This window comes from Oculina patagonica, chromosome 4, assembly GCF_052425735.1.
Source record: "Oculina patagonica isolate OP01 chromosome 4, crgOcupat, whole genome shotgun sequence".
NCBI lineage: Eukaryota > Metazoa > Cnidaria > Anthozoa > Scleractinia > Oculinidae > Oculina > Oculina patagonica.
In genome coordinates this window covers 23,118,413-23,145,923 of record NC_135761.1, presented here as the reverse complement: position 1 = coordinate 23,145,923, position 27,511 = coordinate 23,118,413, and the positions used below count along the sequence as shown (strand labels likewise).

Here is a 27,511-nt window from a genome sequence, read left to right as displayed (position 1 = left end):
TTTGGTCTAAAATAGGTTATCATTTGGCTGGAAACTGATCAGTGGTATGAAGTATAGAGTTCAGAATGGGAATAAAAATTCCAAAGAGCAAGAGGCTTTCCTGAAGATAAATAAATTCGTCGCAAAGTTGTTGAAAGATGGTTTTCCATTAAAAACAATGATTGTGACTCAGTTCTCAAAAATGCAAGTCTGTGATAGGGTAGGGATTTTTAGTGTCTAGTCTAGTATAGGGTGACAAAATCAGCTTAACATAGTCTGGTATAGGGTAAGGGTTTTAGAGTCCCAGCGACACACCCCCATCCAAAATAGAGAGTGCACCCCCAGGATTGTAGAATACAATGTGAGAATAACTTCAATCTTGTGAAGCAGTGAAAAGGCGTACTTGTACACTGCATCGTACAGTTGTATATTTCATCATAATCCCATAGACCCTATAATTTGATGAACAGTGCTCAAAAAAATCCTGTCTGGTCGTCTGGGACAGGCAGATTTTCCTTTTGGGTAAGCAGCGTTTCATGCTCACATACCCGATGGGCTAGGGCTTAGGCAAGCCTTCTCATGGCTAAATTATGATTTTGGGACTAAAAAAGTAAACTTAGACAAGCATGTAACTGCCCTAGGCAAGCAAAATTTAGCCTGATAAATGGTTAACATTGATTTTTAGCAATTAAAAAAAAGAACGTTTTTTTCTTCTTTAGTCTTTATTTACGTCAAAGTTGGGCGTATCACTGAAAACTTCTGGTCAGGTGGAGAACCTGCAGCCAAATTTCAGATTTCGTGCAAAAAACCCATAAGATTTGCTTTTAAAGAATGGACCAGTTTAGTACAACATTGACTGTTTTAGTTTTACCCAAAAACCAATCACAGCAGCACAACTTATCGTCTTATGGAGTTTTCCCCAGCGCCTTTATCTCTGTCGAACTTGCGCAAAAAGAGGGGTGGCCTGCCTGGGATAGAGGATGAAAAAAGGCGCGCGAGAGGATGACGGCGTTCAATCGCGCGCGTCTCCCGCATTTCACGACGACGATTAGGGACCGGTACAAGGGTTGGGAAAGAGATCACTTTGTTCTACTAAAATGGATCTTTTTTTCTATTCAGCTACGCTCAATTGTCATGATTTGAAAATGTACCTGGTATGCAATAAATCTCAACCAAATACCAACTGTCAGACCTGTAGCGTTTCAAGATGAGATGAAGGCAGGAGCTAGCTCCCGGGGGGGCGGGGGTACTCCTATAAATTTCGGATCGGGGTGTGCCGCGGAGGTCCTTAAACCCTGACCCTATTTAAGGATAAAGAAAGCGAAAATTGATACCCTTTTTATGGCCCGAAACCGAAAAATGACACCCTATTCAAGGGGAGGAGAAGCGTTCCGTGAAGACCCAAAGAACGGCCAACCGCGCTCGGCAAACACAAATCTTTATAAAATCGCTTTACTAATACTAGAACGGTAAGTTCAATTTTAAGATCCCTTTTTATTTTTCGTGTAGCTGAGCGTTTATTTTAGCTGATAGAATTTAGGTACCCTATCTAAGGATCACACCGGGAACACAATGCCAAAAGGAGCAAAAATGATACCCTATTTAAGGAGCGAGAACCTCAAAAACCATACCCTATCCCGCGGCACATACCTATATAGCCCTATGCCTGCAGAACAGGCGGTTTATTTTTTGGGGGGTTATTGTTTATTTAGGAAAAGTTCCTTCGCAATTCGCAAAGGCTCAAAGGCCCCCACAAAAGCGACCCGCAAAATAAAAACTCGCACTTCGCGCTTCGAAAAACCCGCAAAATAAACCGCCTTTGTTCCGACAGGTTATTTTTCCTTCGCGCTTCGCGCTTGTCCCCACGCGACCCTCAAATAAAAACTCGCCCTTCGCGCTTCGACCCGCAAAAAGTCAAAACCGCCTAAAGTTCTGCAGGCTAAAAGTAGCCCATATATGGGAGTACGCCCCCCCCCCCCCCCCCGGGAGCTACCTCTGATTGAACGTCGTTTTCAGAAAAATTAAAAGGGTTTTCATGTCAAAAAGAAAACCGTACTGAAAATTTTAAAAGCGCGTTTACACGACAGAGAAAATTGGGTACGGACTTGTCAAAAAATCGGTCCGGGCTTGACCCTTTTTGTAGAGAAACACTCAACTTCACGAGGGGCGCCTTACCACGGTTTATTTCCATTTCTGACAATGTCATTCTATCCACATCCAGTTATTGCTTTTAGGTAGAGAGGTTGTGAATGGTCTGCTTAATTTTGTAGTGCAAACGAGCAATAAAGTAACACAGTTTTGGGAATTAACCAATTAAAAGGTTGCTTAGGAACCAAACAATGTCTGGATTTAATTGGAGAGGGTCGGTAACGGGTCACCCTGCCAATGAAAAATAAATCGGCTAACGTTCCAGCCAGTGATAGTCAAGTTGTCATGGTGCCGGTGATCTCAGCGTTAAAATCAGTGAAATTTTCCGTTTCGAGTTTTACACTGACGTCCTTTAAAGAAGACTTTATGAGAAGAACGCACAACGCTCACAGGTGGGATTTGTCTCAAGTTGTACATACTACAGTGAAAACATTGACTGTTATCGTGGGTTACTGGCTAATACCAGTTAAACTTGTTGGAAATCGAATGGCTTCGTTCTGAGATTATCGAACGAGCACGTCAAACAGACAACACAGTTCAATACAATATCGAATAATGACCAACTAATAGGTTTGTCTGCCAGCTAGAGATGAAATATATTCTACTAGAATTATAACTAGGAAAAGTTTTTATAACACAATGAGTTTAGGTTTTCACTTTCTCAGTTTCAAATCGCGAAAATTAGCTAAGGACTCGAGAATTCGTAAGAATAGGTTAAGAATAGCCCTTCATCGGAAAGTCAGGCAAAAAATGCCTTCTTCTAGACGTGCCTTTTTAAAAAAAAATCGTTACAAGATTATAGCGGACCTGAAATAGATAAAACAAGCCGTTATGTTCACTTTGTACATACGGTGTTACACAAAAGGACAAATTAACTACTTATGATAGAACTGATTTGTGGTTATGAAACACCAAAACATGTTTTGTCCTGTTCAATCCTTTGAACTGATTCAGTGATAGATTCAGTAAGAAAGCTTTGATAAAAAGACCATAGAAATTACGTGGTCCCAAATAAAAATATTAAATAGTTAAGTTCCTCCCACATGCATGCTCCCAGTCCTCGAGATCAGAGGAGACAGAAAGCTTTCCAGTGGCATACTTAACTCTCTGTAGCACAGAGCAAGTAGGAATCGGATTGAGACACTGTGAAAAGAAATTGTCTTGTCAGAGAGGTCCGAGAACACAACGCAACGACCCTGACAAGGCCTCGAAGCGATCGCTTTCTCGATGCGAAATCCCGTTTGATTCGATGACCATTTTGGCCACCGTGCCTCACTACACAAGAGATTTGTTATGAAGTTGAATTTCCCTCCTCTTTCCAGCCCCCAAATAAAATCAACCAGCAAATCAAATCGACATTACAGTACTTGCCAACCAAAAAAAAAGCATATTTCAAGCGATTCGAAAGCTTTTGAATACTCTTGATAGCGACTTTCAAAACAAAAGCATTTTTAAAATATTCTATTAGTTTATGTTTGTGTTCATTGCCGCATGAGTAGTGTTGACCTTAAACAAAAGACCAAGCTTTTTATTTATTAATAGCAAATGCTCTCTGGCTACCAAGAAAAAAAAAATAATCTCATCAAAATTTAGTTGACTTTTGTGGTTCACAGTTCAACAGATTAACTGAAGTTAATTAATATATGTTGAGAAGTGTATACTGACATATAATAACCCAAAACGTAAATTGCCGCTGGAACGATTGCTAATGAGTTTAACCAGTGGAGTACCTGCCAAGATAAGAAAGAGCCAACCAGATACCAGCTAAAGTAAAGAAGTTTATTTGCATTCAAGTGCCAATGGTATAAACTTGGATTGCAAAACATTAACACGCGGAATAACAGTTTTCTTTTCCCCTTGTCTGGAAACTCCTCAGTTTATACCATATCAGGAGATTGCTTTATAAGAAACCAAGCTGATAAGCTTAGATGCCCGATGGTAAGTAAAATGCGTAGAGATAAAGACGAATCATGATTTGGCTTCCGATGTTCCATTATCATCAAATCCGGCGGTCCCATCAGAGCAGAATTAGCTGGGCGGAGGGCTTAAAAATATTTTAAAGTCATTTGCGACCGTTTAAACGACTAGACCCCTGACCCGATTATCGTAAGTTTATGATCAGACCAGAAGCTTACAGAGATGTCGGAAGTAACTTTAAACCTGACAGTTATATGAGAAAGAAAAGCTGATCGCGAGATAATCGCGAGTCTCGCGTGGCGCGAGAAGAGGTTGAGGGTTTTTGGTCTGTTTTTTTTTTTTTTTTTTTTTTCATCTCGCGTGGCTCGCACTCGCCCTTCTCTCTCTGTCCCTAAGGCGTTGCGTGACATAGGGAGGGCCAGAACTGAACTGAACTGCATCTGCAGCGCAAAATTGTATGTAGGAGGGCTATCCTCTGTTATGTAAGATATTAGGACCAGTACTCAGGGTTGGCCAGAGGGGTAAGTGGCATAATATACCCCGCTGAAAACATGTACCCAGTATACCCAAAATTTCTCCTCAAAATCATGCAAAATAACAAAATTTGGAAAAACACTGTAGCTCGCCTCGCACTTTTTTTACACCTTTCTCGCTAGACTATCAGCAAAGTGAAGATTTCAGTTATTTTGGCACTTTGAGGAAAAAAATTAAAACGTGTGTTGTTTGTTGTAATAGCACGAAAATAGTTTTGTCTGCGATTTATTTTTAATTTTTTTTTAGTTTGCTTCTGGGTAGCTCTTTTCGTAATTTGCGATCTTTCAGTTTTTATAGCTCATATTCTCAATCGAGTTATTACTTTTTGAGCTTTTTGTTAACCAACCGGTATTAGCAATCCAGCTATTTTGGGTTAAGCTATCTTGTCCATTTATTTCCTCTTGGTTAAAGTTGAAGCGTTCGTAAAGTGTTTATTTGTTATGCGTTTTGTGGTTATCAGCATAAGTTCAGTTTACTACATTCATCGTTGAATTAAAATTGCTGCGAGAATAACAATTTCCATAAAATTTTCATAGCTTTATTTTCGGTTTCATAGTTCACACTTTCATTTTCGGTTTCTTTGAACAAAACTGTTTGTCTTTGTTACTAAAGAAACCTGCGCCGAGAACTCAAGAATACCTAGCAACGTACAGTAAATAAGCTGTTGACCTCAATTTTCGAGCAAATAATTGAATGGGATGCAAACAGCACAATTTGAGGTCTTATGACGTGTTGTTGGATGCCTTCTTGTATCCGGTTAGAACTCTTTCAGCGGAAAATCAGTAATATAATACGATATTTTGGGATAGACTCTGCGTTCTCACTTCCGGTCTGAAACAAATATTTGGGGGGTCCAAGCCCTGCGAAATTCAGCGGAAGCACTTATAAACGAAAGTGATGCGGTTGCAAGTGGTGTGAGCATGATAAAGATTTATGCCTAAAATACAGTACTCTGTACCGTCTTACTGCAGGAAAACAGAGGCTAAGGGTTCGTTACCGACATGGTTGTGATCATAAAGATGAAAGGTCTTCCCTGGGAAGCCACAGCGCGAGAAATTAGGGCATTTTATCGAGGACTACACATTACCGAGGAGGACATTCACTTAGCTCCGAGCCAAGAGGGAAAAGCATCTGGATTTGCTTTCGCCTGCTTTCAAGAAGACGACGAAGCGAGGAAGGCTATGTACAGGAATGGAAATTATGTGGGAAAGCGTTATATTGAGCTTGTACTAAGCAGCCAGTCGGAAATGGAGAAAATTCTGAGTGAAGGTGTGCGTTTTCGCCGATTCGAGGGTGAGCGTGCACACGAGAGACCCCAGACTGAAAGTAAAACAAAGGTGAATGGTTTGAGAGAGAGTTCAAAGAGTACTCGAGATGTTTCTCGGCGATCACGAAGTCGAAGTCCTATCCGGAAAAGCAGTTCTGTTGACGGTTTTAGGAGCCGTAGGGATCATAGTGAGTCGAACCATGTGAGTGATCGACGATCCGTTAAGAAGCCTAATGATCGTGCAAATTTGCGTAGTGCTAATGGAGTGTCAACAACACGAAGTCAGACAGATCGGCGGGCACGGGAGAGGGAGAGAGATAACAGAAGGAGTTCTGACAGGATTGAGCTTGGTAAATTCACAGCTAGCTATGGCAAGGATAGGGAAGGCAGGGGGACTAGACTGGAGACCTCGACTTCAGGTGCGAGGCGGGAGGCAGCAAATGGTTTTACTAGGCGTGAATCCTTCAGCAGTAGCAACAGAAACCGGCGAGATTCAACAAGCAGGGATGGTGCAAATTCTAAATCCACATGGGTTGCCATGAGTGGATTGCCTTACAGTGTCACTGAGAGTGAAGTCTATCAGTTTTTCACAGGGTTGAATGTTTTGAATGTCCATCTCATGCTGCACTCCTCTGGACCTTTTGCTGGGAAAAATAATGGACATGCTTATGTGGAATTCAAGTCAGTTGGGGACTGTATTCAAGGGGAAGACAGAAACCGCCAGTACATAAGAAGGCGATTTGTGGGTGTTAAACGTTGCAGCTTGGAGGAAGTGTTGGGTGCCCTGGGCGACAAAAGTGTAGACACTTGGAGACCACAGGAACCAGTCAATATTGGGGGTAATATCTCTCAGGAGGGGACAATGTATTCCTTAGGGAACATGAATGGGGAAAATCAGAATCTCTCACCTCCTGACCTGGGTATGGCTGTAAGCAATGTTGGGATAAATTCTGTGGGAAAGATGCCTATTCCTCACAATGCAGTTACAGGTATGGAGGCCCCTTTGAATCCTCTAAACCAGCTCGCAGCTGGGGCTAATATAAGTGTGGGCGACATCAATGCAGGATGTGTAATTGGGATTCGTAATCTGCCCTCAACTGTTTCGGCAGAGGAAATTTTGGATTTCTTTTATGGGTTCCCCATTATTCCAGACTCCATACGCATTCATTACCTTGCCCCTGGGCGATCCTCTGGGGATGCCATGGTCACACTGCCAACTAGTGGGGAAGCCTACAGTGCAATTGAGCAGCTTAACAACAAACCTGTTGGTAAACGTAAAGTGCAGCTGTTTTTAGTTTAAAAAGAGAGAAGGAAAATCTAAATACTCCTACAAAAGGAAATCCCGAAGATTGCTTTCTCACTTTTACTAGCATTACAAGAATATTGCATAATTTTGTTATTCGTGTTTATTTCGAGAGCTACGGAATTATATGTAGTGTTAGGTAGTTTTGCGAGCGAGTCTTAATACCATAATGGTTTTTAGAAGTTTTGTATTAAAAGAACTAAACTTGCATATTGAATATTGCAAAGGGACTTTGTGTTCTCCTTGGCTTGATAGGAACAGCTATAAAGAGGCTGATAGTCTAGTCCTCAGTGTATTGCTTTGTACACTTATTGGAAGATACCGGTAGTAATGAACTTAATTGCCTGGACATTATACAAACTTTTATTGGCTTTTGAGTAGTTTTAAGTAGATTTACATGTTATACCAGCCTGCTTTTGTGAGTTAATTTTAGTAGGTAATTATAAATTATTGTGTAGGAAATGTGTGGTAGTTATTTAAAGTGGTCTATTGGTCAGTTTTATACGAAGTAGCAACTGGATCCATGTAAGGTTCTTGTCTCATGCCACTGTAGTCCCCATATTTTGGAGCAGGGTGAGGTATATTCAGGGTGAAGTTTATAATATTCCACTGGCTTCACAAAGGACTTTTTGTGGGCAACAAAGATGGCTGAAGCTGTACACGATCCATTCAAATATTGGTAAAAAGCGAGTTCAAGGTGTATGGAATGGTGGTCAAGCAAGTTTCCTTTTGTATAATATCCATTTTAAGAGACACTTATTATTGGGAACTGTTAATTACTTAGGATACCTAGCCATTCAAGTGGCATTTTGGTCAATTTTCTTCTACATATGTTGGGCAATTTTTAACCCATAGATGAGGCAGGCCTCTTGGCTTTACTTGAGCAAACGATAAGGAGAAGTTAAAAGAGCTTCGCTTTTGGCTAAAAGAGTTTGATCCTTTATCTCATTTGGTAAGTTTGTTTATGTGGTAAGACGTCAATATAAATCAATTGATTTATCTGTATTGCACAACAAGCTGATTTGTAACAAACTTGTTTGTACCAAGTTTCTTATTAAAGATCTTTTATAGTAACAAAAAATGGCCTTCACAGGCTTTCTGTTGTTATTTTTAACAGATCAGCTTCGAAAGTGTTAAGTGCAGTGTTGGTGTTTGTATTCTGCCAAAAAGATTCTCAGTGAATAATGAAATGTTTGGTTATGCTTCAATGAGCTCTTCGATTACCATATTGATGTATACACTAAACTACTGCAATGGAAGATTTATCACTTATAGTGATTGCTAATTTTTTCAACAAAAATCTCATGGCAGACTCCAAGGCAATTCTACAGCGAAGCGTTGTTAGCAAGAGATGTAACATGGGCCCCTTGTTCAGGCGCTCTATTTTTAACATCCGAGCTAGACAAGTTTGTTTATGTTTTACATACCACCAATCTAACGCCCTTTGTCGCTAGGATGTCACGCACGGCAAACAGGCATCTGGCACGCAATGTAAAATTGTTGTATTCCATTGATCATGCATGACAAAAATGTTCTAAGCTCTCTTAATCTCAAAAATATAAAATTTCATAATGATATATACATTTATTTCAACGATAATTTGGAGAAATTTGTGCATGCTGTCGAGACATTCTCCCCGAGTTGATGATTTTCCTTTCCACTGAATGGAGAATTGGATGCTTATCAGGTTACAATTAAGGGTTACCTCAGACACGCAACAGATGGCACTGAAAAATAACTTCTCAGTTGGCGATTGAAATTGTTAACACTACACATTTATATTTAGAAATTTGGAAGACGGTCTAAGCTAGCAGTTGTTTACGAGTAAAAAATAATTAACCAACAGACACACAACTGATTAAGCTTGAGTAACTGCCTTTTAGATGCTGACTGGAAGTTGGAAGCAAGTAATGTCTTCCCTGAGTGATACTCCTATTGAGTTAACTTGTTTTTATACGTAGCAACCAGCCTTATAACAATCGTATCACTAAAATTCGTCGATTTTTCTAAAAAGAACATGTCAATGTGTTTATTCAATTTATTTAAACACGAAAAAGACTGTCGTGCTTTGAACAGCATATCTTGTTCCTCTGTTGATAGATCAAAAATATTGTTGTAAATCTGTTACTCCTGGCCACCTTTAACATACATATATACATTTTCAACACATCCTAAAAGGATGATTTAAGAAACTGGCTACTGCCGATAAAGGTATGAAAACAAATTTAATACTTGAAAGGAACTTGTCTGGCTTCCCAGTGGGAAGGGGGTTCCCCTTTTTCCAAGTTTGGAGAATGATAATACATCGAAACCGAAAGGTCGTGAACTTGTCAGCACAAATTACAGATGTAACTTGCTTGTTTTCTCGCAACTGTGACAGTGAATTGAATGGAAATCTGAGTTGATACCAGCAACAAGTTTGGCGGGCAACGATCACGCCCAAAATCCATGGAACACAGCGAACACCCACGTCTAAGAGAAACTACCTTTTAGGAAACTCTAGGCCGTTCAAAATTTTGGCAATATAACCACTAAGAACCTGTTAGCCTAATCTTAAACCGGTTTTTAGTAAAAAAAAATACAAAAAAATAGTCTATAAAATACAAGACATATAGCAGTATGATATTGCAGTCAACTCTCTCTGAAAACGGATACCGTCGGGACCGCCTCCAACTGTCCGTTTTCAGTAGAGAGGTGTCCGTCTTATAGCGAGTTTAGTTACAGTGAAATGACTAAAAAAACGGCAAAGAAGAGACCGTCTCATGGAGGTGTCCGGGAAGAGTTGACTATATCTGTTACTGTTTACGGAAGGAAATCACTTTGGATTTGTAAAAGTCTGTATCATTTGCTTTGAATGAATTAAGCCTTACTAGTTTTCTTACACCCGAGGGAGGGCCCGCAAGCTCTGCTCAACTTGTACTCCATCCTCGGAGACCCAGGGAAAGTTAGTGGGGGCGGGGAAAAGTCTATACGGGCGAAAAAAAATATCGGCGAAGAAAAGTCAAGAACGAAAAAAATAGCTATTTTTTTCGTTCTTGACTTTTCTTCGCCGATTTCTTCGTTGATCCAGTACTACGCGATTTTTCGATTTTTTTCGTTGATCCAGTACTATGCGATTTTTCGTTCTTGACTTTTCTACGCCGATTTTTTTTCGCCCGTATAGACTTTTCCCCGCCCCCACTAACTACCCCTGGGTCTCCGAGGATGAGAGTACTCGGGAGTTGACGAGAGTTGAACTATTATCGACTATCCGTCAAGTGCGGCAAAACGAGCAGGACTGGAAAATACACAAGATCTGACAAAACGTAACCGAAAACGCGCGGGTCCTGACCAAGAGAGCATGCGTGAGTTTCAGGCTTCGCGTGAGTGAGAGTTTGAGCTTTTCGGCGTTTGGTAACTCTAGCTCATTCTCGTTTGCTCGTGCTTAATGCGTGCTAGGACAGAGCAGGTAGGTACGTGGTTAAGTCTGCGTCAGGTCGAAGCTTATCCCGGTTTCCCGGAAGCATTAAGCCACTAACAATTTTTCTACTCCTTGCTGGATGGGATGCTAGTCCACTACAGGGTTATCCTCCAGCATTAAATTCGCTGGTACCCATTTTCACACCTGGATGGAGAGACGGCACTATGAGAGTAAAGTATCTTGCCAAATAACTAGAACAAACGCAGTGACCAGTCTGAGTTCGAACCCGGTGTCCAGCGCGTTAACCATTAGAACCAGGGTCGAAACACTTTTGAGCATAATTTTGAAATTCCATGACTTCTCAGTTTTCCATGACCTACATTTGACCATTTTTCTTGGTAATTTTCAAAAATTATCTTGATTTCCGGTACGTTTTTATCCTTTTCTTCACAAAACATACTATACCTAATTTATTTTGTACAATCAATACCAATTTCCATGACTTTCCATGACCCAGACTTAAATTCCATGACTTTCCAGGCTTGGAAAATGAAATTCTAAAATTTCATGACTTTCCAGGCCTGGAAAATGAAATTCTAAAATTCCATGACTTGCCAGGTTTTCCATGACCTGTACGAACCTTGAGACACCATGCCTCTCACAAGACAGAGCAGACAAGGGGAAGGAACATTTGAAACCAGCTTAAAGGACTAAAGTAAGAGTAACTAAAAACAAAACCTGTAAACTGTAAAGTAAAAAAGCACAAACGGTGGTGTATTTAAGTGTACTTTTAATGTAGTAATACAATGAAAACACAAGGGAAAAACAGTTCGGCACACAAAATCAAACATTCAAGTAAATATAACGATAAATTTGCCTAACTTGACGCACACAAAATTTAATATATGCAACTAGTCGAAATATTGGTCTATTAAAAGTGTCCTTTGCCGTAGTGTTTAATTGGCTTTCCCACACGTTACAGTGACGGACGTCTGGTACGAGCATTTCTACAAAAAGCTAGATCCGGCAACAAGAAGTACTTACTGGGTTTTACTCTTAATATATACAATTATAAAGAATTATGTTAAATTGTGAGCTCTTTAGACGGTTTGAAAGTAAAACTAGCGCGTGGAAAGAACGTTGTCGAATGCCTTCGTCACACACACACTCTCAAGGTCGGGGCACACTTTGCGACAAGTCGCTGCGACAAAGTGTAAATTAACCAATGACAGAGCGTCGTGTATTTTTGCCATATTGAATTGGTAAACTAGTTCACATTCCAACTTTTTTAAAATTAAATTCGCTGTGTGCCTAGCGTCTTGTCGAAGCGGCTTGTTTTGAAGCAGTACACACGGAGCGACTTGTCGCAGATACCTGTCAATGCGATTTGTTGGCTAGTGTGTCTCGGCCTTCACTATTGGGGTTTACACGCACACGTGACTTTCTAACTACGGCTGTTAGCCACAGTGTTCAGTCGTTCATACTTTCTAGGTAAGAATTGGCTTAAAAAATACTGTATAACTTTCAAGTTCGTATAAATAGTCGACCCTCCCTGTTTTTGTGAGGAAAATAGAGACGAAAACATTCAGTAAACAATAAATACAAAAATAAATATGAATTAATATGAACAAATAAACTATATTAATGTCAATTTGTAAAAAACTTATGTCGCAACATTTGATAGTGGTAAACATAACAAAAAATAACATTCCATATTATTCAGGTTATTAAATATATAAATAATATAAATAAACTAACAAGAACATTTGTCGCTTGATTACCTAACGAGCGTGCTTAGCTTATTTGACTGATTTGTTTTTTTCCGGTGAAACGAGAAAAGGCTGAGAATCGAGGAGTTTCGCACTAAAACGACGTTTAAGTTAAGTAACTCTTATCCACACTGTACAGACAACACTGCTCGACAAATTTCCTTCGTTTTTTCACAAGTTCGAGAGAAAAAAATAAATAATGAAATATACAGCTAGGTAAAAGTGATAGTTTCGGTCCGAATCCAGAATGCACAGGCTTCAAGCTTGAAAACCTTGACTTTGCCTGCATGGCCAGCGTTTTGCAAGGATCTTAGCAGAGTGGGAGCTGAGAGCGAGACAGGTGTTGAAGGAGAGAAGTCCCTTTTCTGGTCTCTTTCTCTTAACGCCTGTCTCGCGCTTGCTTTGTGAGCGTCGCTCGTACTTTACGCATTCCAGTGATAACCGTGCCGCAGCAAGGGCGTGGCGCATGGGTGAGTGGTGCACGTGCTGTTTCCTGATTGGGCATTATAAATCGAGCATTGATCTTTGCAATGATGTCATACTCGCTTGGATCTATTTTAATTAAAAGTACCATGAAATAACCAAATGGCGAGAAAATCCAGTATTAACTAACTAGTATTAACTTTTGTTATTCGAAATCACTATTGTCATCGTCTCCATCGACACCTCTTTCGCTCCTCCCTGTTCTGTTTAGTGACAGTTGCGATCCCAGAGACCCTTGGGAGCTAAATCGATTGAGTGAGGTCTGGGAACCATTCTTCACCACGTCCAGTCGAGAGGGTGGTAGTGCGGGATGGAGGTCATTCTGGAATGCCTGTGAGGGAGTTAGGGAAGGTTTAGATTCTTTGTAGCAACCAAAAGAAACTTAATCCAATCAATCAATCAATGAATCAATCAATCAATCAACCAATTAACCAGTCAGTCAGTCAGTTTAGTCAGTCAGTCGGTTAGTCAGGCAGGCAGGGCAGGCAGCAGCTAACCAACCAACCAGCCTGTCTGTCCATTTGTCCATTGTTCCGTCCATTCTTCCATCGATTTGTCCATTCCTAAACTGGTCCGTCAGAGGCGAGGCAGTGGGAAAACTTTACTACAGGATAGTGTAATTGACAGCAACTTACTCACTCTAGGTACCAGTGAGAGGAACTAATGAGATGATGGTGGTTCACTAGGACTTATAGCCTGAGTGCTGGCATCCCCTTCTCCCTCCCCTTCAAACGCCGGCCACGTAAGCTATAGAGTCTAAAGCTATATATGTAGAATTCCTATCACTTGATCCCTCAGATTATCATGTTAATTTAGCTCACTTAAGATATTGTTTGCCCTGTTCTCTTCACAAAAACCCTTAAATTACCTCTACATGTAAGTCAGATATTAGGCTTGTATCCTGTACAGGTGAATTGTCATGACAGTTTGGATTTTCAAATAATCTAAGAAGGATTTGTCTCGACTAGTTAAGAAGGCATTTGGTTTTGTCCTTTCTTTATATAATTTGTAGACAAAAACAGGGGTACCCTTATTGCACTAAGCTAAGTGCCTAGCACACTCAAATTTACACAAACAATACCTCTATGTCTTGCTCCTCATCCAATGAAACCAGGCTTTGAAATGCAGTTGTGTAGAGCTCCAAGGCCTTGGCATGAAACAACATCTGACCATGAAAGAAATTACTGAACACTGTCTGTAGATGTATGGAACAAACCACACTTAATCAATAAACATTTTGAAAAATCTAAAATATACTTGAAAGAAAAGGGTTCAATAGTAATTGTAAGATGAAGCTAACTACTGTAACACTGAAATCTGGCTTCATGCAAGTCTGGGCGTGGCTGGGTCCAGGTCTATCCAAACAAGTAACAGACAAAGTGAGGCTCTGTGTACCCCTTCACCCAGAGGCACTAAACACCCATAAATGGGAAGTTACGGGTCAAGGAGTAAATGTACTTCTGAGATCTTTTAGTACAAGTCCCAGCTCCGACTCAGACCCCAAAACCTTTTTGCCATGCAAATCCTATGACAGCTCACAGACCTTCGATTTGGTACTTCACTGACAAAGTATTAACTCTTTAGTCTAGATATAAGTACACTAATAAAAAAGCATAGCTCATATGAATATATAACCCCCCTCTGAGCCCCATCCAATAAGACCCAGCTGGATAAGGTACAGGAGAATACTGGATGCAAATAAAGTTGCCTGGGGGAGAAAATGAAATTCTACTTCATTCAATTCTCACCCTTATGTCCTCCATTTTCTTTCTCTCAAATTCCACCATCTGTTCTTCCAGGGTCTGCCTTGAGCGGTTGGCATCAACTGTTAGCTTCTGAAGGTCCTGCTCAGCCTGAAAAACAATGGGTACTCATCAAACAATAGAAAACTTGCTCACAAAACAAACCATTGGCTTGCTAATGTAAGGCCTTTTAAAAGTCTGAAAATGTTTGGACTGTGCTTGAAGAGACCGTACATGGAAAGTGTGGCTTATGCAACCTCAAAATATGCATCATTAAAAAATACTGTGCATGCAGATGTGGAGGGTGGAGAGCATGTAATGAGGGTCGTGAAAGGGCTGTGGGAGGACCGGAGGTAGACTGTTCACGGTCCCCTATTTTTCCGTGAAGTCGTAGAGATCGATCGTTCAGTCTGACGAGCCGCCATCTTGGTTTACGAACGCGAGCGAAAACTGGGGAGAGTGCAAAAACCCCGTGGGTGGCTGGGCTGGATGCTCATAGCATGGGTTTTTTGCACTCTCCCCATTTTTTGCTCGCGTTCGTAAACCAAGATGGCGGCCCGTCGGCCTGAACGATCCATTTCTACGACTTCACGGAAAAAATAGGGGACTGTGAACAGTCTAGACCGGAGGAGAAGGGGGCAGTCGATGAGCCTAAAATCCTTAAGGTACCTCAGAATGTCTGCGTAGGAGGCTACACGAGAAGGGCAGAAGGGGAAGGTTGGGTGAAAGCTAGGTTAGTAGTGTAACAGGACTTATTGACCTTATCAAAATATTTGGAAAACTCCTAAATATAATTATTTAAAATGTTTGAAAAATCTGGTTGGAAAACAGTTTTTAGCAAGCTTTAAGCTGGAAGGGTGTGCAGGTATTGTTTGGATACTAAAGATGTAATTGTGGATTTCCTGTTCATATGGAATAATTATTACAATCATTGCTATTATTTTAGTTTTTATATCTTGGGGGACATGTTCACAGGATGCCCACTTGTCATATCCTGATAAACTGTGGTTATACATTTCTTGATGGAACAGGTAATAATAACTTGGAATTGTTTTGAAAACATCTGCTAGCAAAGTAAAGTGGCATCCTCCAATGAAGTAAAAGTTGTTTACCCACCTGTGACTATAAAAACAGTTAAGAAAAAAAAATAAGGATTTTAAATATTATTATTTTTCTTTAATAAAACTGAAGAGTAAAATATTTTTTATCGATAACTATCAGAGAAGCAGGGTTCTAGTAAAGATAAGTTTTCAAGGCAAGGTATTAGTAAGGAATTCCAACAGGTCTTGAATTAGATTTGAGCAGCAGCAAATCATCTGAAGTTTTGGTCAGGTAGATGTCTGCTGAATTGTTGGGTTTTTGACCTGAGACCACTCCCTTTTCTGGAAATCTGCATTTAGCTTCATGTAAAAATTATGCAACACATTGCATTGCAACATAACACAGCACAACAAAAACATGAGACAATACCACAACACATATAGCAAAGCACACTGCAAAGCAGCACAGCACAGCATGGCCAAGCATCCCTGTATGTGAACAGTTTTGCGACAATAATGTCCCCATGAAAAAAATAAAAAATAATTAGAGAGTGCATGAATACAATCATTGCAACATTACAAAAATTAAATAAATATGTTTTCTTTAGAATTTTGCAGGGTTCAAGTATAATAAGGATACAATTTTCCCCTTGTTTTTTGGTTCTTTGGCTTTAAGTTTGTCTACTGCTTTACGTTTCAGCAATTCCTTCTCTCTGGAGGCAGACAGTTCCTTCACATATTCTCTGGCATGTTTAACATTTGTGGCATTCAGGGAAAGTGGAGGAGAAACCTTTGCTTGCATGAAGTCCACCTGAGAATTGGAAATTAGAAATTAGCTTATAATATTATTGTCCTGAAAAGTGAGTGAGAACAACAACACAAGGTGTGGTTGAAATGATTATCACCGGTAGAAAATGAGTGTGAGTACAGTCGAAGCTCTCTTAACAGACACTCTTGTAAGCGGACAGCTCTTCTTACGGCCACCTTGTTAGAAACTCCGTTTTTACTCCCATACAAACTCTGTATTTTTACATTATCGTAAGCGGCCGCGGACACTTTCCGAGATTACGACTTAGACTTTTTCTTTATTTTTAAGCTTCCGTTAGCGGACACCGTAAAGAAAATCATATAAAAAACCTCTGTATCTTGTATTTATCAATAGACTTCACATCGGCGTTCGTCATAATGATTTTACTGTAATTACAGTACCATATTTCAGTGTTTTTTTTGTCGTCATCCACGTCCGGTTACATTTCGAAACACCACTAACATGCACATTACCATTATGTTAGCTGGGCAAGCTCCCGTAAGCGGCCATCCATCCCCTACACCTCTAGTGTCGCTTACAAGAACCATTCTCGTAAGCGGCCAGCTCCAGTTGCGGACACTTTTTTCGCGTCCCGAGGGTGTCCGCTTATGAGAGCTTCGACTGTAGTCTATTTTTTTTTATTATCTTCAGACACTCAAGAAGATTGCAGTCCAAAACCTTCAATTTAAAGAACACATGTAAGGTATTATAAGAAAATAATTTAAAAAAAAAATGGAAAACCCGAAATGTGCAGTTCCAGATAATATTCATGCCCACCTCATGGAAAGTCATTGGAAATTTGGGGGGGGGGGGGGGGGAGGGGTCTCAAAGGCCAAAATTTTTAAAAGAAAGTATGCAGAGGGGTGGGGGGACTCAAGCCAAAAACCTTTTGTGAGAGGGGAATGGAGGTTTTTTGGAACAACACAATTAATCCAAATTAAAAAACAACAAGAGAAAACTAAACTACATCGATTACTCGTATTGTACATATGATTTATTAATCACTATAAAATATAAAAACAGTGAAATAAAATATTGTTTTACCTGTGCACCTAGATAATCCTGTACTGCAGCGATGCCCTCGCCGACACCAGCTAAACTTGCTTTCATTGAAGGGTACTCCTCATCAGAAAAGATATCCACACTCTTTGACAGTTTCATGCCTTTTTCTTGAAGAGATTGTAATCCTGCACTGAAAGCTGTAAGATCTTTCAGTAGTGTGCTGAAATGTCTCTCTGCAAGGCTGATCCTCTCTGTAATAACCTTCAATTCATGGTCTCTGAAATGCAGCGATGTACAAGACAGTCAGTCAACTCTTACATTGTACAGTACATGTACATGTTATAAAGCGTACATGTATACAAGAGATCAGTTTTGATTCTCTGCTTTCAGAGAGTAGATCTATGCCTATTTTAGGGGTGGTGAATGGTCCTTCAAAAAATGCGTGTCTCGCAAAATTTTAGCCAAATTTTAGGAGTCTCATCGTCTCGAATTTTTCTTTAACGCCTTCTCAGAGTCTTGATTTCTTTTGCAAGGCTAAAGAAGTTTTGGGCTCGCAGAAATGATATCAGTCTCGCTGTCTCACATTTACTATTCGACATCCCTTAATTTAGAAATCTAGACTGAGATGTCTGAGGTATCAGCCATAGATAGATAGATACCTTACTGAGCTGCCCATAATTTTTGGAAATGTGTCACTGTCTGCCTTAAAGAGGTGTCCACTGGGCTCTGTAGAAATATTGGCATATCAGTGGTCTTTGCGAGCATTTTTCTTTGCAAGCACAAGCATTGACAAAAGTTAGTCTTGCGAGCAACAAGCACTTTTCAAAGAGCCACCTCCACTAAAAACCAAGCATGCAAGCACTTTGGCCAACCACAAAGGACACAGACAATTAATCCAACCAATCAAAACTCGAAACAAGTACATGCAGTAAGTGAAATGAAGCACACATGCATGTACAGTATGTATACTAATAAACACGTGAGAGCAGGTCACGATTGGTTTGGGTATTTGATTGAGTAGGTGGTGCCAGATTTTTAAAACCAATCACAGAGTTTAGTGAAGCAAAACCAATGCAATTTCGGATCACTTCCAATACTCAAAATTGCTCTTTATGCCATATCATGTAATGTAAGCTCATTTATATGCCGTAATATAATTATGCTTGCAGGCATTTATCAGATATGCAGCAGACGTGCTTTAGGCTACAACAGTTTAACTCCAGGCACACTAGCTTTAAATAGCTTTAAGTGAAAGCAGAGCAACTGCATGTATGGTCAAACTTGTAATCTGTGATAATACCACCCTGCAAGCAGAGCCCTTAATTTCTTTTCCACTGATATACTTGAGAAGAAAGGGCTCTGCAAGAATTGCGTCAAATCTTTGTTGAGCATGAGCAAGGTTTATGTGATGCTTGCGCGTTGAGACCCATTAAGCTTGCGCGGGGGCCACTTATAATCTTATATAGCATGTGCATGCGGAATGGCGTGATGGATCGCACACAACAGCATGAACAAACTGTTCATTTTACAAGTTCTTTTCCTCAAAGAGCGTCTGAATGCCTTCAGTAAAAACGCGCCAAGTACCACTGGAGGTCGAATTAGTGACTTTATGGTAGAGATGTGCGATTTTAACCGCAACAATTTCTTCTTGGTTTGCGAAAAAACAAGATCTCAATGATCCACAAGCTGCACATGTGCAAAAACGGTAGCTGATGGTGAGAGCTCTAGTGCTTTCGAGAGGTGTGCTGTGCTGTGGGCTCCATCTTGACCATCAGTTTTTCCAAAAAATTAATGCCCGCGCAGCAAAAACCGGTTTAATCCGGGCTGCCTAGCCCAAACATTGGGGCTGCCGCGACTTCAGAGAAATGACACGATTCATGCAGAGCCTCTTTCTACTTCCCAAATCTCAACCGCAGAGAAGTTAAAAGAGGCTATGCTTGCAGGGTGTGATAATACATAAGCTTAAGTACTAGTTAAACTTAAGTACTAAGCTGCTTATATTAAACTCTATAATCCAGATCTATTCAGGGTTGTTCAATCTTCAAGACTTTCGACATTCAGCAAATTAGAGTATATGCTAACCTTGCTTTTATCTCGCTTCTGACTTCACTCGGAGTGGAAGCACTTAAATTCGACGAAGACTTCTTCATTTCCACTAGAAACTCTGCAGATTCTATCTTCAGGAAGTTTTGATCAACAAATCAAAACAAATCTGTCTTGATCTGTCAACTCTGATTCGACGCGATCAAATATCACCAAGCAACGACTCTTCACCGTCTCTGAAAGTTTTTCAGGAAAGATTCCTTGTGTTTCTTATAAGCTTACATATATGTATCTACGTGCGAGAGATATGTAGGAAGAAATCGCAAAGATTACCTTTCGCCCGCCATGTCTTCCAATGATAGCAATTTCATTACTTTGTGGGGAGGTGAAGAGTTTGTTTGTTACTCTTACGCATGCGCAATACTAACGATTTTCCGGTCGCCATCTTGCATCTCCAGGTGCAACGCTTTTCAGCGAGGAAAACAGCGTTTATATTTGTCACAGCTTTTATTTATTTACTGCTTTCCACCTTAAAGAGTGTATTGGATCGCATGTTACACTGAGAAGTGTTTTAATGTGGCGGATTTCCACGTGCTCGGACTGACGACAAGCTCGATTGAATTCACGTGTTCAGATCTGGTAAGTCATACAGTGCATATGGCCGGTTGTGTGTGTTTTATGTTCTTGTTTGGCGCTAGAAAATGGGAAAAACGCATAACTGAGAAGTAGGCTTTCGTTGAAGTATTCTACATTAACCATGAGCAGCTTAGCTGTCAAAAAACAAATAGCTATAGAGAATTAATTCAAAATTCCATATGGTTGTGATCGTACAGCCGGATGTGTTAAAAAATCTAAAATCATTAAGCAATTAATTGTCTTTTCTGTTACAGTTAAGAGGATTCAGCTAGGTTCCATTCATTTTTGAGACCCTATCATCCTAGCCCTACAAGTTGTAGGAAAAATCAAAGAAAAGTACATAACTTTGTAATGTTTGTTTTCTGTCATGGGGTAAATACCGGTTTTTCTGGGACCTTATAAATCTGGCTACCCACTGACAACACAAAACTCTGGTCAGGTTAAAAAGGTGTTCATATGAAGTGGTTCATTAAAGGGACAGTATCACGAGTGAAGCATGCACAAGCTTTCATTCGTGATTTAGACAGAGTCGGGCAGTTATTCCTTGTCAGGGTTGTTCAAAGAGTAAATTACTTTACCCACTGGATAATAAAAGCCTATACAGCCAGTAAAACTGCTATCACTTGAATAGTTATCCACAGGATAAAAGTTGTTGCAGAAAGCCTGAATAGTGTCACGTATAACTATCTGACAGTATTATCACCGGTCAGTGTAAAATGCAGACTGCAGACTGCAGACCAGGGGTAAAATGCAGACCGAGGGTAACAAAATACGAGTCACAAAGCATGTTTTCCCCGCTGGCTCCAAAGTTCGAAGGAATGTACGTCAGACAACATTTCGCATGAGCGAGCAGTCAGGTGAATAAACTGGCGATAAATAAATTTTATGCCGACACAAATGTGTTCAAAACTGGATGAAACTGAACAGTTTACAGCCCTTTCAGCCTGTGCCTTTTTAAGAAATAAATTAAATACACGCATGAACTATGTACCTCACATCATTTGTTTACCGCTCGCTAAACATAAATGTTTTGTACCTTTTATCTTTATGGTGTTTTATTACAACTGTTGCAGAAGCAAAGCCGTTTTTTATAACTTAACTCTGGATCGGAAGGGTATATTCTGTGCCAGTTAAAAAAAGGTTAAAAGAGCTGTGCCAGCGGAATAATATGATCGCTGTAAACATGATCTTGCTGTGTCGGCATGATAAAAAATTATTTTTTTCTAAATGAACTGTAAACCATTCAGTTTTATTATTTTTTTATTATTATTATTTTTTTATTTATTGAATGCAACTTTATTATTACACACAATGCTAATTACATAGGTACTACTACATTTACAAAAAAAGACATACTTTTCAAAACAACACTTTCAAAAGGAAAAAATAATTGTTACTTAAAAGGATAACTAATTATAACTACATCTAAACTACAATTCTTACTCACAGTTTCATCCTGTTTACAAACATAGAAGATGGTAAACTGAAGTTTAAGTGTCACAAAAATCTTTAAAATGCCTTTGCTGTATCAAAAAATTAAATTTGATCAAATTTGTGTCAGCATAAAATCTATTTTACATGACATTTATCGCCAGTTCATTTACATGATCGCTCATGCTCATGCGTTGTCTGACGTATATTTTTTTCGAAATTTGGAGCCGGCAGGGAAAAATGGCCTTGTGACTCATATTTTGTTACTATACCCTCGGTCTGTATTTTACCCTTGGTCTGCAGTCTGCAGTCTGCATTTTACCCCCTGGTCTGCAGTCTGCGTTTTACACTGATCGGTTTTATCACTATCCAATCAATTGCCGCGGTGATGTAACTGTTATGACCATAACTGTTCACACTTGGTATTTGCAGAAAAACAACAAAATCGCCCTTAAATGGTGGAAAATGTTGACCATTCAACAACCGACATGTTGTAATAGACAAAATTTATCTGCTGGATAGGAACCTAATCAGTCGATAATGAGCTATCCACTTTTTGAACAACCAGGGCCTGCTGTTTATTTTTTAATTTTTTAAGATATTTTTTACTGATTTTCAAAACAGCATTACAATTTTAATTAAATGCTTGTTTATGTTTGTCTGTTTGACCAAAAGTGACTGTTTTAACTTACTGACCTACTGTTTTGTGATGTGTCAGATTGTACTGGTCAAAAATTATTTTTCATAGATGGCGGCTTTTGCCAGATATCGTTAGCTTTGTTGTATGGAACAATAAATGCTTTTGCTTCTTTTTGAGCCAAAATACGATTCTGAGAAGTTTCAGTTATTTTGGTCATAAAGGTTAAAAAGTTGTGACTTGTTTAAATCTAAGAGATTTCTATGGAAACATAGTGGGAAAAGCATAGCTGACTGTCCTTTCCTGTCCTTTTTTTGCTAATATATTATTTATGTTCCTTTAATTTTCCTTTGTGTGCAAAAGTAATTTAATTCAGTTTTTATTTACAAATAGTTCCATTCTTTACTTGCCTGTGTACAGTCAGCTACAGTATAGAAGGACACTTTTTCGGTAACTAACATGATTTTGTGCTTTATTTTTCAGGATTTTTTTAACATCCTGGGATTTTAATGCGAAGAAGGGGAGGACCACCCCCACGGGGATTCAGAGATGGACCATTCCCTCCCCCACCACCACCAGATTATTTTGATGGATATGATCACCGACCACCTCCTTCCCCTCCATGGGAGCGCCGCGACCACTTTGGTTATCCTCCATCACCACCTCCTCCACCTGGAAGACCACCAAGATTCTGGGATGACCGCTCTTTAACACCACCACCTCCTTGGGTCAGAGATGATTTTGATGGTCCTCCTAGACCTCCTCCATGGGAGGATGATTACCCCCCACCCCGGCACCCTCCACCACCTTCATTTGCTGATGATGACTTTGACATACCACCTCCTCCTCCTCCCTACCCTCCAAATGGTCCACCCAGAGGGAGAGGGAGAGGTGGAGATGGGCGAGGTGGTAATCGAGGTAGAGGTTTACCAGGTGGACGGCGTGAAGCTCCACCTAGTAGAGGAACGACGACCCCTCGTGGTGCAAATTATACAAGGGGTGCCCCAACTAGGGGGGTAAGTAATGGCAGGGGTGCAACCCCAGCAAGAGGAGCGTCGACTGGAACACCTAGCAGAGGAGCAACTAGTACATCTAGGGGAACACCTAGTAGAGGAGCAACTAGTACATCAAGGGGAACACCTAGTAGTAGAGGGGCACCTGGTACTACTAGAGGAAGAGGCTCACCAAGAGGTAATGCTACGAGGGGGAGAGGAAACAGTGTGCGGGGAGCACCTAATGGAAGAGGTGGAAATACAGCGGGAACTGGCAGAGGTAGAGCCAATTGGTCAAGTGCTGCTAGGGGTGGAAGCTCCAGTAGAGGTGGTGCAACTACAACAGGGACTGTTGGAAACACAAACGGGGCTAATGTTATGAAGCCAAATAACCAAAACTTTACAACAAATGCTGTTCCAAAGGCTGGGCAAGTAAACCACACAAGTTATTACAAAGGAAAGGAGAAAACAAACTCACAAAGTACTGTGGTCAAAGGTATGTCAACAAGCCCTGAGATAAATTGTATGTATCGGTACATGCATACAATCATGAATGTAAATTGATGGTGTCACAACTGGCAAACCTGGGCTCGCAGTTGTTATCTAAAGTGTTGGGTGTAAAAGTGCTGCTAAGATGAAATTTGCATATTCCTATCTAAGGCAAGAGAAAGAAGTGACATTTTGATCCGGTTGAAGTGAACTTCTGTTTCTCGAGAGGTCCACTAACTAAAGGATGATTGATGGCAGCAAAAAAGTGTAAACCGTTGGTTGAGGATTGAAATTAAGAGTTTGCATACATTTTTTTGTACAGCTGTATCACTGAAAACTGCAATAAATGGGTTCTTATTTTCTTCAGAAAAAAAAATGTTTTTGGTGCTGGAAGAATATTGGTATCCTATACATACATGGTTACAAAGATCATTCATAAAGAGGAAATTGAGCCAGATGTGTAATATGCATTTCTTTTATGCACCCTGTGTAAAATTATGCCCACAAGCTGGTGTTTTTCCTTGTTAGTCCTGAGTTCAACTCCTTGGCTATGCTTGTACATGTAACTACATGTGTACATGTAGCCAACCGGTCTGCCTCCTGCCAGTTGGGATTTTAAATCATGGATTTTATGTTCATTTACAATATTTGTTTATTTCAGTGTTTATTTACACTGGCCATGAAAACTCCCAATGTGAGAGTGGTCAATACAGATTTTTATTTATGAAGTGTTGCCTGGCAGGAGAGTCTTGATATGTGTTTTGTATCAGTTTAAAGACATCCTTGTCTTCTCACAAACCTTATTAGTGTTGCAGCTATGTGTATTCAGGGTTAGAAATAAGGACAAACAGATTGATGAGTGATTTTTTGTGAAGGTGCAAATGATGAAGATTTGACCACTTTAATATATATATTATAAATTTATAAAATTTTATTTAATTTTTGGCTGGTAAATTTGATCGGTAATTACCGATCACCCGCTGTTATTTCCAACCCTGGTATTTCATTTTCGTCAGAAACATGCCATTTCACACACCTTATAATGTATTTTCATCATGTTTTGTTTATAACCAGCGGCTGTCCCAGGACAAATGAACTTCATTTCATTCAAGAACAGTCTTCAAGAATGCTGTCAAAAGCAGCAGCTACCAGTTCCTTCATATAACACATGGAAGAACAGCTTTGGCTACTCAGCAAAGGTTGAGGTGGCAAACAACACTTTCAAAAGTGCAGGCATCCAAAGTGATCGTAAAGAGGCAGAACAAGGTGCAGCATACACTGCTTTGATAAATCTCGGCCTGATAGACTCTTCAGTCAAGTTTGATGTAAAAACAGCTACAGGTACAGTCAAGCTACTGAATAGTTTTCCCTTTAAGTTCTGAAAATTACAACCCTCCAAACGAAATGACCTCAGAAGTACAGTGAACTCATATTATGCAGCCACCCATTAAGCGCCACCCCCTATTGAGTGGCCAGTTATGAAATCTTAAAAGCATTGCCAGTTTAATACTGTAAATAAAAGCCTTATTTATTGGCCACTGCTCTTAAGCGGCGCAGCCACCTTTGGGCCGTCCCAATGAGGATTTTTTATTGTTACCTCTATTAAGCGGCCATCAAGAATTAGATAGAGGTAGTTTGTCCTTGTTTTTAAACAACCTTATAACAGGTAAGAGTCCAAATATGAAGTGACGACCAATAGAAACATTCAGACGCATGCTTAGTATTGTCTGGACGTGATTTCGTTGTCACTAAGCCAAGTGATAATTTTTGATTTCCTACCTCGCCTTATGCTAATTTAAGCAACCAACAGTTACCTTTTCCCTGAGGGTGGCTGCTTAATAATTATTTTGGTTCAACTGTATATTGTAAGGCAAAATTTTCAATTGGTATGTTGGAAAAGTGGTTGCTCGTTGGAGGTGGTTGCTTACGATGAGGTGGTTGCACAGGAAATTCCAACTTTATCATGAATCTTACCCTGGGGGTGAGGATGATTTTTGTCAAGGCAGGGTATATTCAGGTTTGATAAGAAATTCAGTTTACTCTTAAAACAAACAAACGAAATTAATTAGAGTGCAGAAATGTGCTAGTACGGTTTCTAAAAACTGGTAACGTCAACGACACCCACCATACAAGAAACAGACAAGTGCAAGTTTGAAGCCAAGTATAACAGCAGTGTTTCTTTTTCTGCTTTGAAGTGGCTTGAAAAGAAAACCACCATATTAACATGGTTTATCAATATTTACTGACACAAGTCGTGTTACTCTTGCAGTAATTAAACGACCTGCTATAGACAACAGCTTTGTTCAAGATCCATCTGGAAAACGGATCAAACTGGAGTCAACTTCCCCTGTAGCTACCTCCTACAAGAGCAGACTTAACGAATTCTGCCAAAAGTTTCGCCTTTCCATTCCATCTTATGACACTGAGAAAGTAGAGAATGGGAAAGGCTTCATCACTACTGTTGTATTTAACAAGAAAGTGTATCAGAGCAATGGACCCCAGCCAACCAAAAAACAGTCGGAACAGAACGCAGCGCAGGTTGTTCTACACATGTTGAACCAGTGTCCCCCGCCAACCCCGAGTTTTCAAGATTACATTGAGCAGTGCAGACAGCTGACTTCAACACAAGATAAACCCACAGAATCCAGTGCTGCTGGGACGTCTACAACTGCAACTTCTAACACAAGTAAGGCTTTCTTTGATTGTACACTGGGGGCACTCCCATATACGCGCTATGTAGGTATGTGCCGCTGTGAAGGGTATGTTTTTATAGCAGTTTAGTCTGGGATAGGGTATAGAAATCAGAAAGCTTTGGTCTAAAATAGGGTATCATCTGCCGGGAAACTGATCAGTGGTTTGAAGAATAAAGTTCAGAATAGGAATAGAAATTCCAAAGAGCAAGAGGCTTTCCTGAAGATAAATAAAATCGTCGCAAAGTTGTTGAAAGATGGTTTTCCATTAAAAACAATGATTGTGACTCAGTTCTAAAAAATGCAAGTCTGTGATAGGGTAGGGATTTTTAGTGTCTAGTCTAGTATAGGGTGACAAAATTAGCTTAGCATGGTCTGGTATAGGGTAAGGGTTTTAGAGTCCCAGCGACACACCCCCATCCAAATTTACAGAGTGCACCCCCAGGATTGTAGAATACAATGTGAGAATAACTTCAATCTTGTGAAGCAGTGAAAAGGCGTACTTGTACACTGCATCGTACAGTTGTATATTTCATCATAATCCCATAGACCCTATAATTTGATGAACAGTGCTCAAAAAAATCCTGTCTGGTCGTCTGGGACAGGCAGATTTTCCTTTTGGGCAAGCAGCGTTTCATGCTCACTTACCCGATGGGCTAGGGCTTAGGCAAGCCTTCTCATGGCTAAATTATGATTTTGGGACTAAAAAAGTAAACTTAGACAAGCATGTAACTGCCCTAGGCAAGCAAAATTTAGCCTGATAAATGGTTAACATTGATTTTTAGCAATTAAAAAAAAGAACGTTTTTTTCTTCATTTAGTCTTTATTTACGTCAAAGTTGGGCGTATCACTGAAAACTTCTGGTCAGGTGGAGAACCTGCAGCCAAATTTCAGATTTCGTGCAAAAAACCCCGTAAGATTTGCTTTTAATAGAATGGACCAGTTTAGTACAACATTGACTGTTTTAGTTTTACCCAAAAACCAATCACCGCAGCACAACTTATCGTCTTATGGAGTTTTCCCCAGCGCCTTTATCTCTGTCGAACTTGCGCAAAAAGAGGGGTGGCCTGCCTGGGATAGAGAGTGAAAAAAGGCGCGCGAGAGGATGACGGCGTTCAATCGCGCGCGTCTCCCGCATTTCACGATGACGATTAGGGACTGGTACAAGGGTTGGGAAAGAGATCACTTTGTATCTACTAAA

At 40.1% G+C, this 27,511-nt stretch overlaps 2 protein-coding genes and 1 pseudogene across 3 annotated transcripts in view; 2 read left to right on the top strand and 1 right to left on the bottom strand.

Moving 5' to 3' along the window:
- Positions 1–27,511, top strand: part of LOC144651688 (uncharacterized) — a 43,165-nt pseudogene that overhangs the window by 9,461 nt on the left and 6,193 nt on the right. The window lies entirely within an intron of this gene.
- On the top strand, positions 5,414–8,229 carry LOC144649872 (uncharacterized). The gene has a single exon (XM_078509465.1). It carries the CDS (start codon positions 5,580–5,582, stop codon positions 7,143–7,145), a length of 1,566 nt encoding a protein of 521 aa, XP_078365591.1. The 5' UTR covers positions 5,414–5,579; the 3' UTR covers positions 7,146–8,229.
- Positions 11,328–19,780, bottom strand: LOC144651994 (CBY1-interacting BAR domain-containing protein 1-like). The gene is made up of 7 exons (XM_078512070.1): positions 19,475–19,780; positions 17,435–17,669; positions 16,223–16,393; positions 15,659–15,664; positions 14,549–14,653; positions 13,882–13,995; positions 11,328–13,131 (listed from the first exon to the last, which is right to left on the bottom strand). The coding sequence occupies exons 1-7, from the start codon at positions 19,540–19,542 to the stop codon at positions 12,946–12,948; spliced, it is 885 nt and encodes a 294-aa protein (XP_078368196.1). The 5' UTR covers positions 19,543–19,780; the 3' UTR covers positions 11,328–12,945.

What these genes read in the sequence shown, in the direction of transcription:
- LOC144649872 (XM_078509465.1), top strand. Translation starts at nt 5,580, where the DNA reads ATGGTTGTGATCATAAAGATGAAAGGTCTTCCCTGGGAAGCCACAGCG.
- LOC144651994 (XM_078512070.1), bottom strand. Translation starts at nt 19,542, where the DNA reads ATGAAGAAGTCTTCGTCGAATTTAAGTGCTTCCACTCCGAGTGAAGTC. An exon ending in AGAAGCGAGATAAAAGCAAG is followed by an intron (nt 17,670 to 19,474) that starts GTTAGCATATAC and finishes GCTGCATTTCAG; the next exon opens with AGACCATGAATTGAAGGTTA. An exon ending in ATGAGGAGCAAGACATAGAG is followed by an intron (nt 13,132 to 13,881) that starts GTATTGTTTGTG and finishes ACTCCCTCACAG; the next exon opens with GCATTCCAGAATGACCTCCA.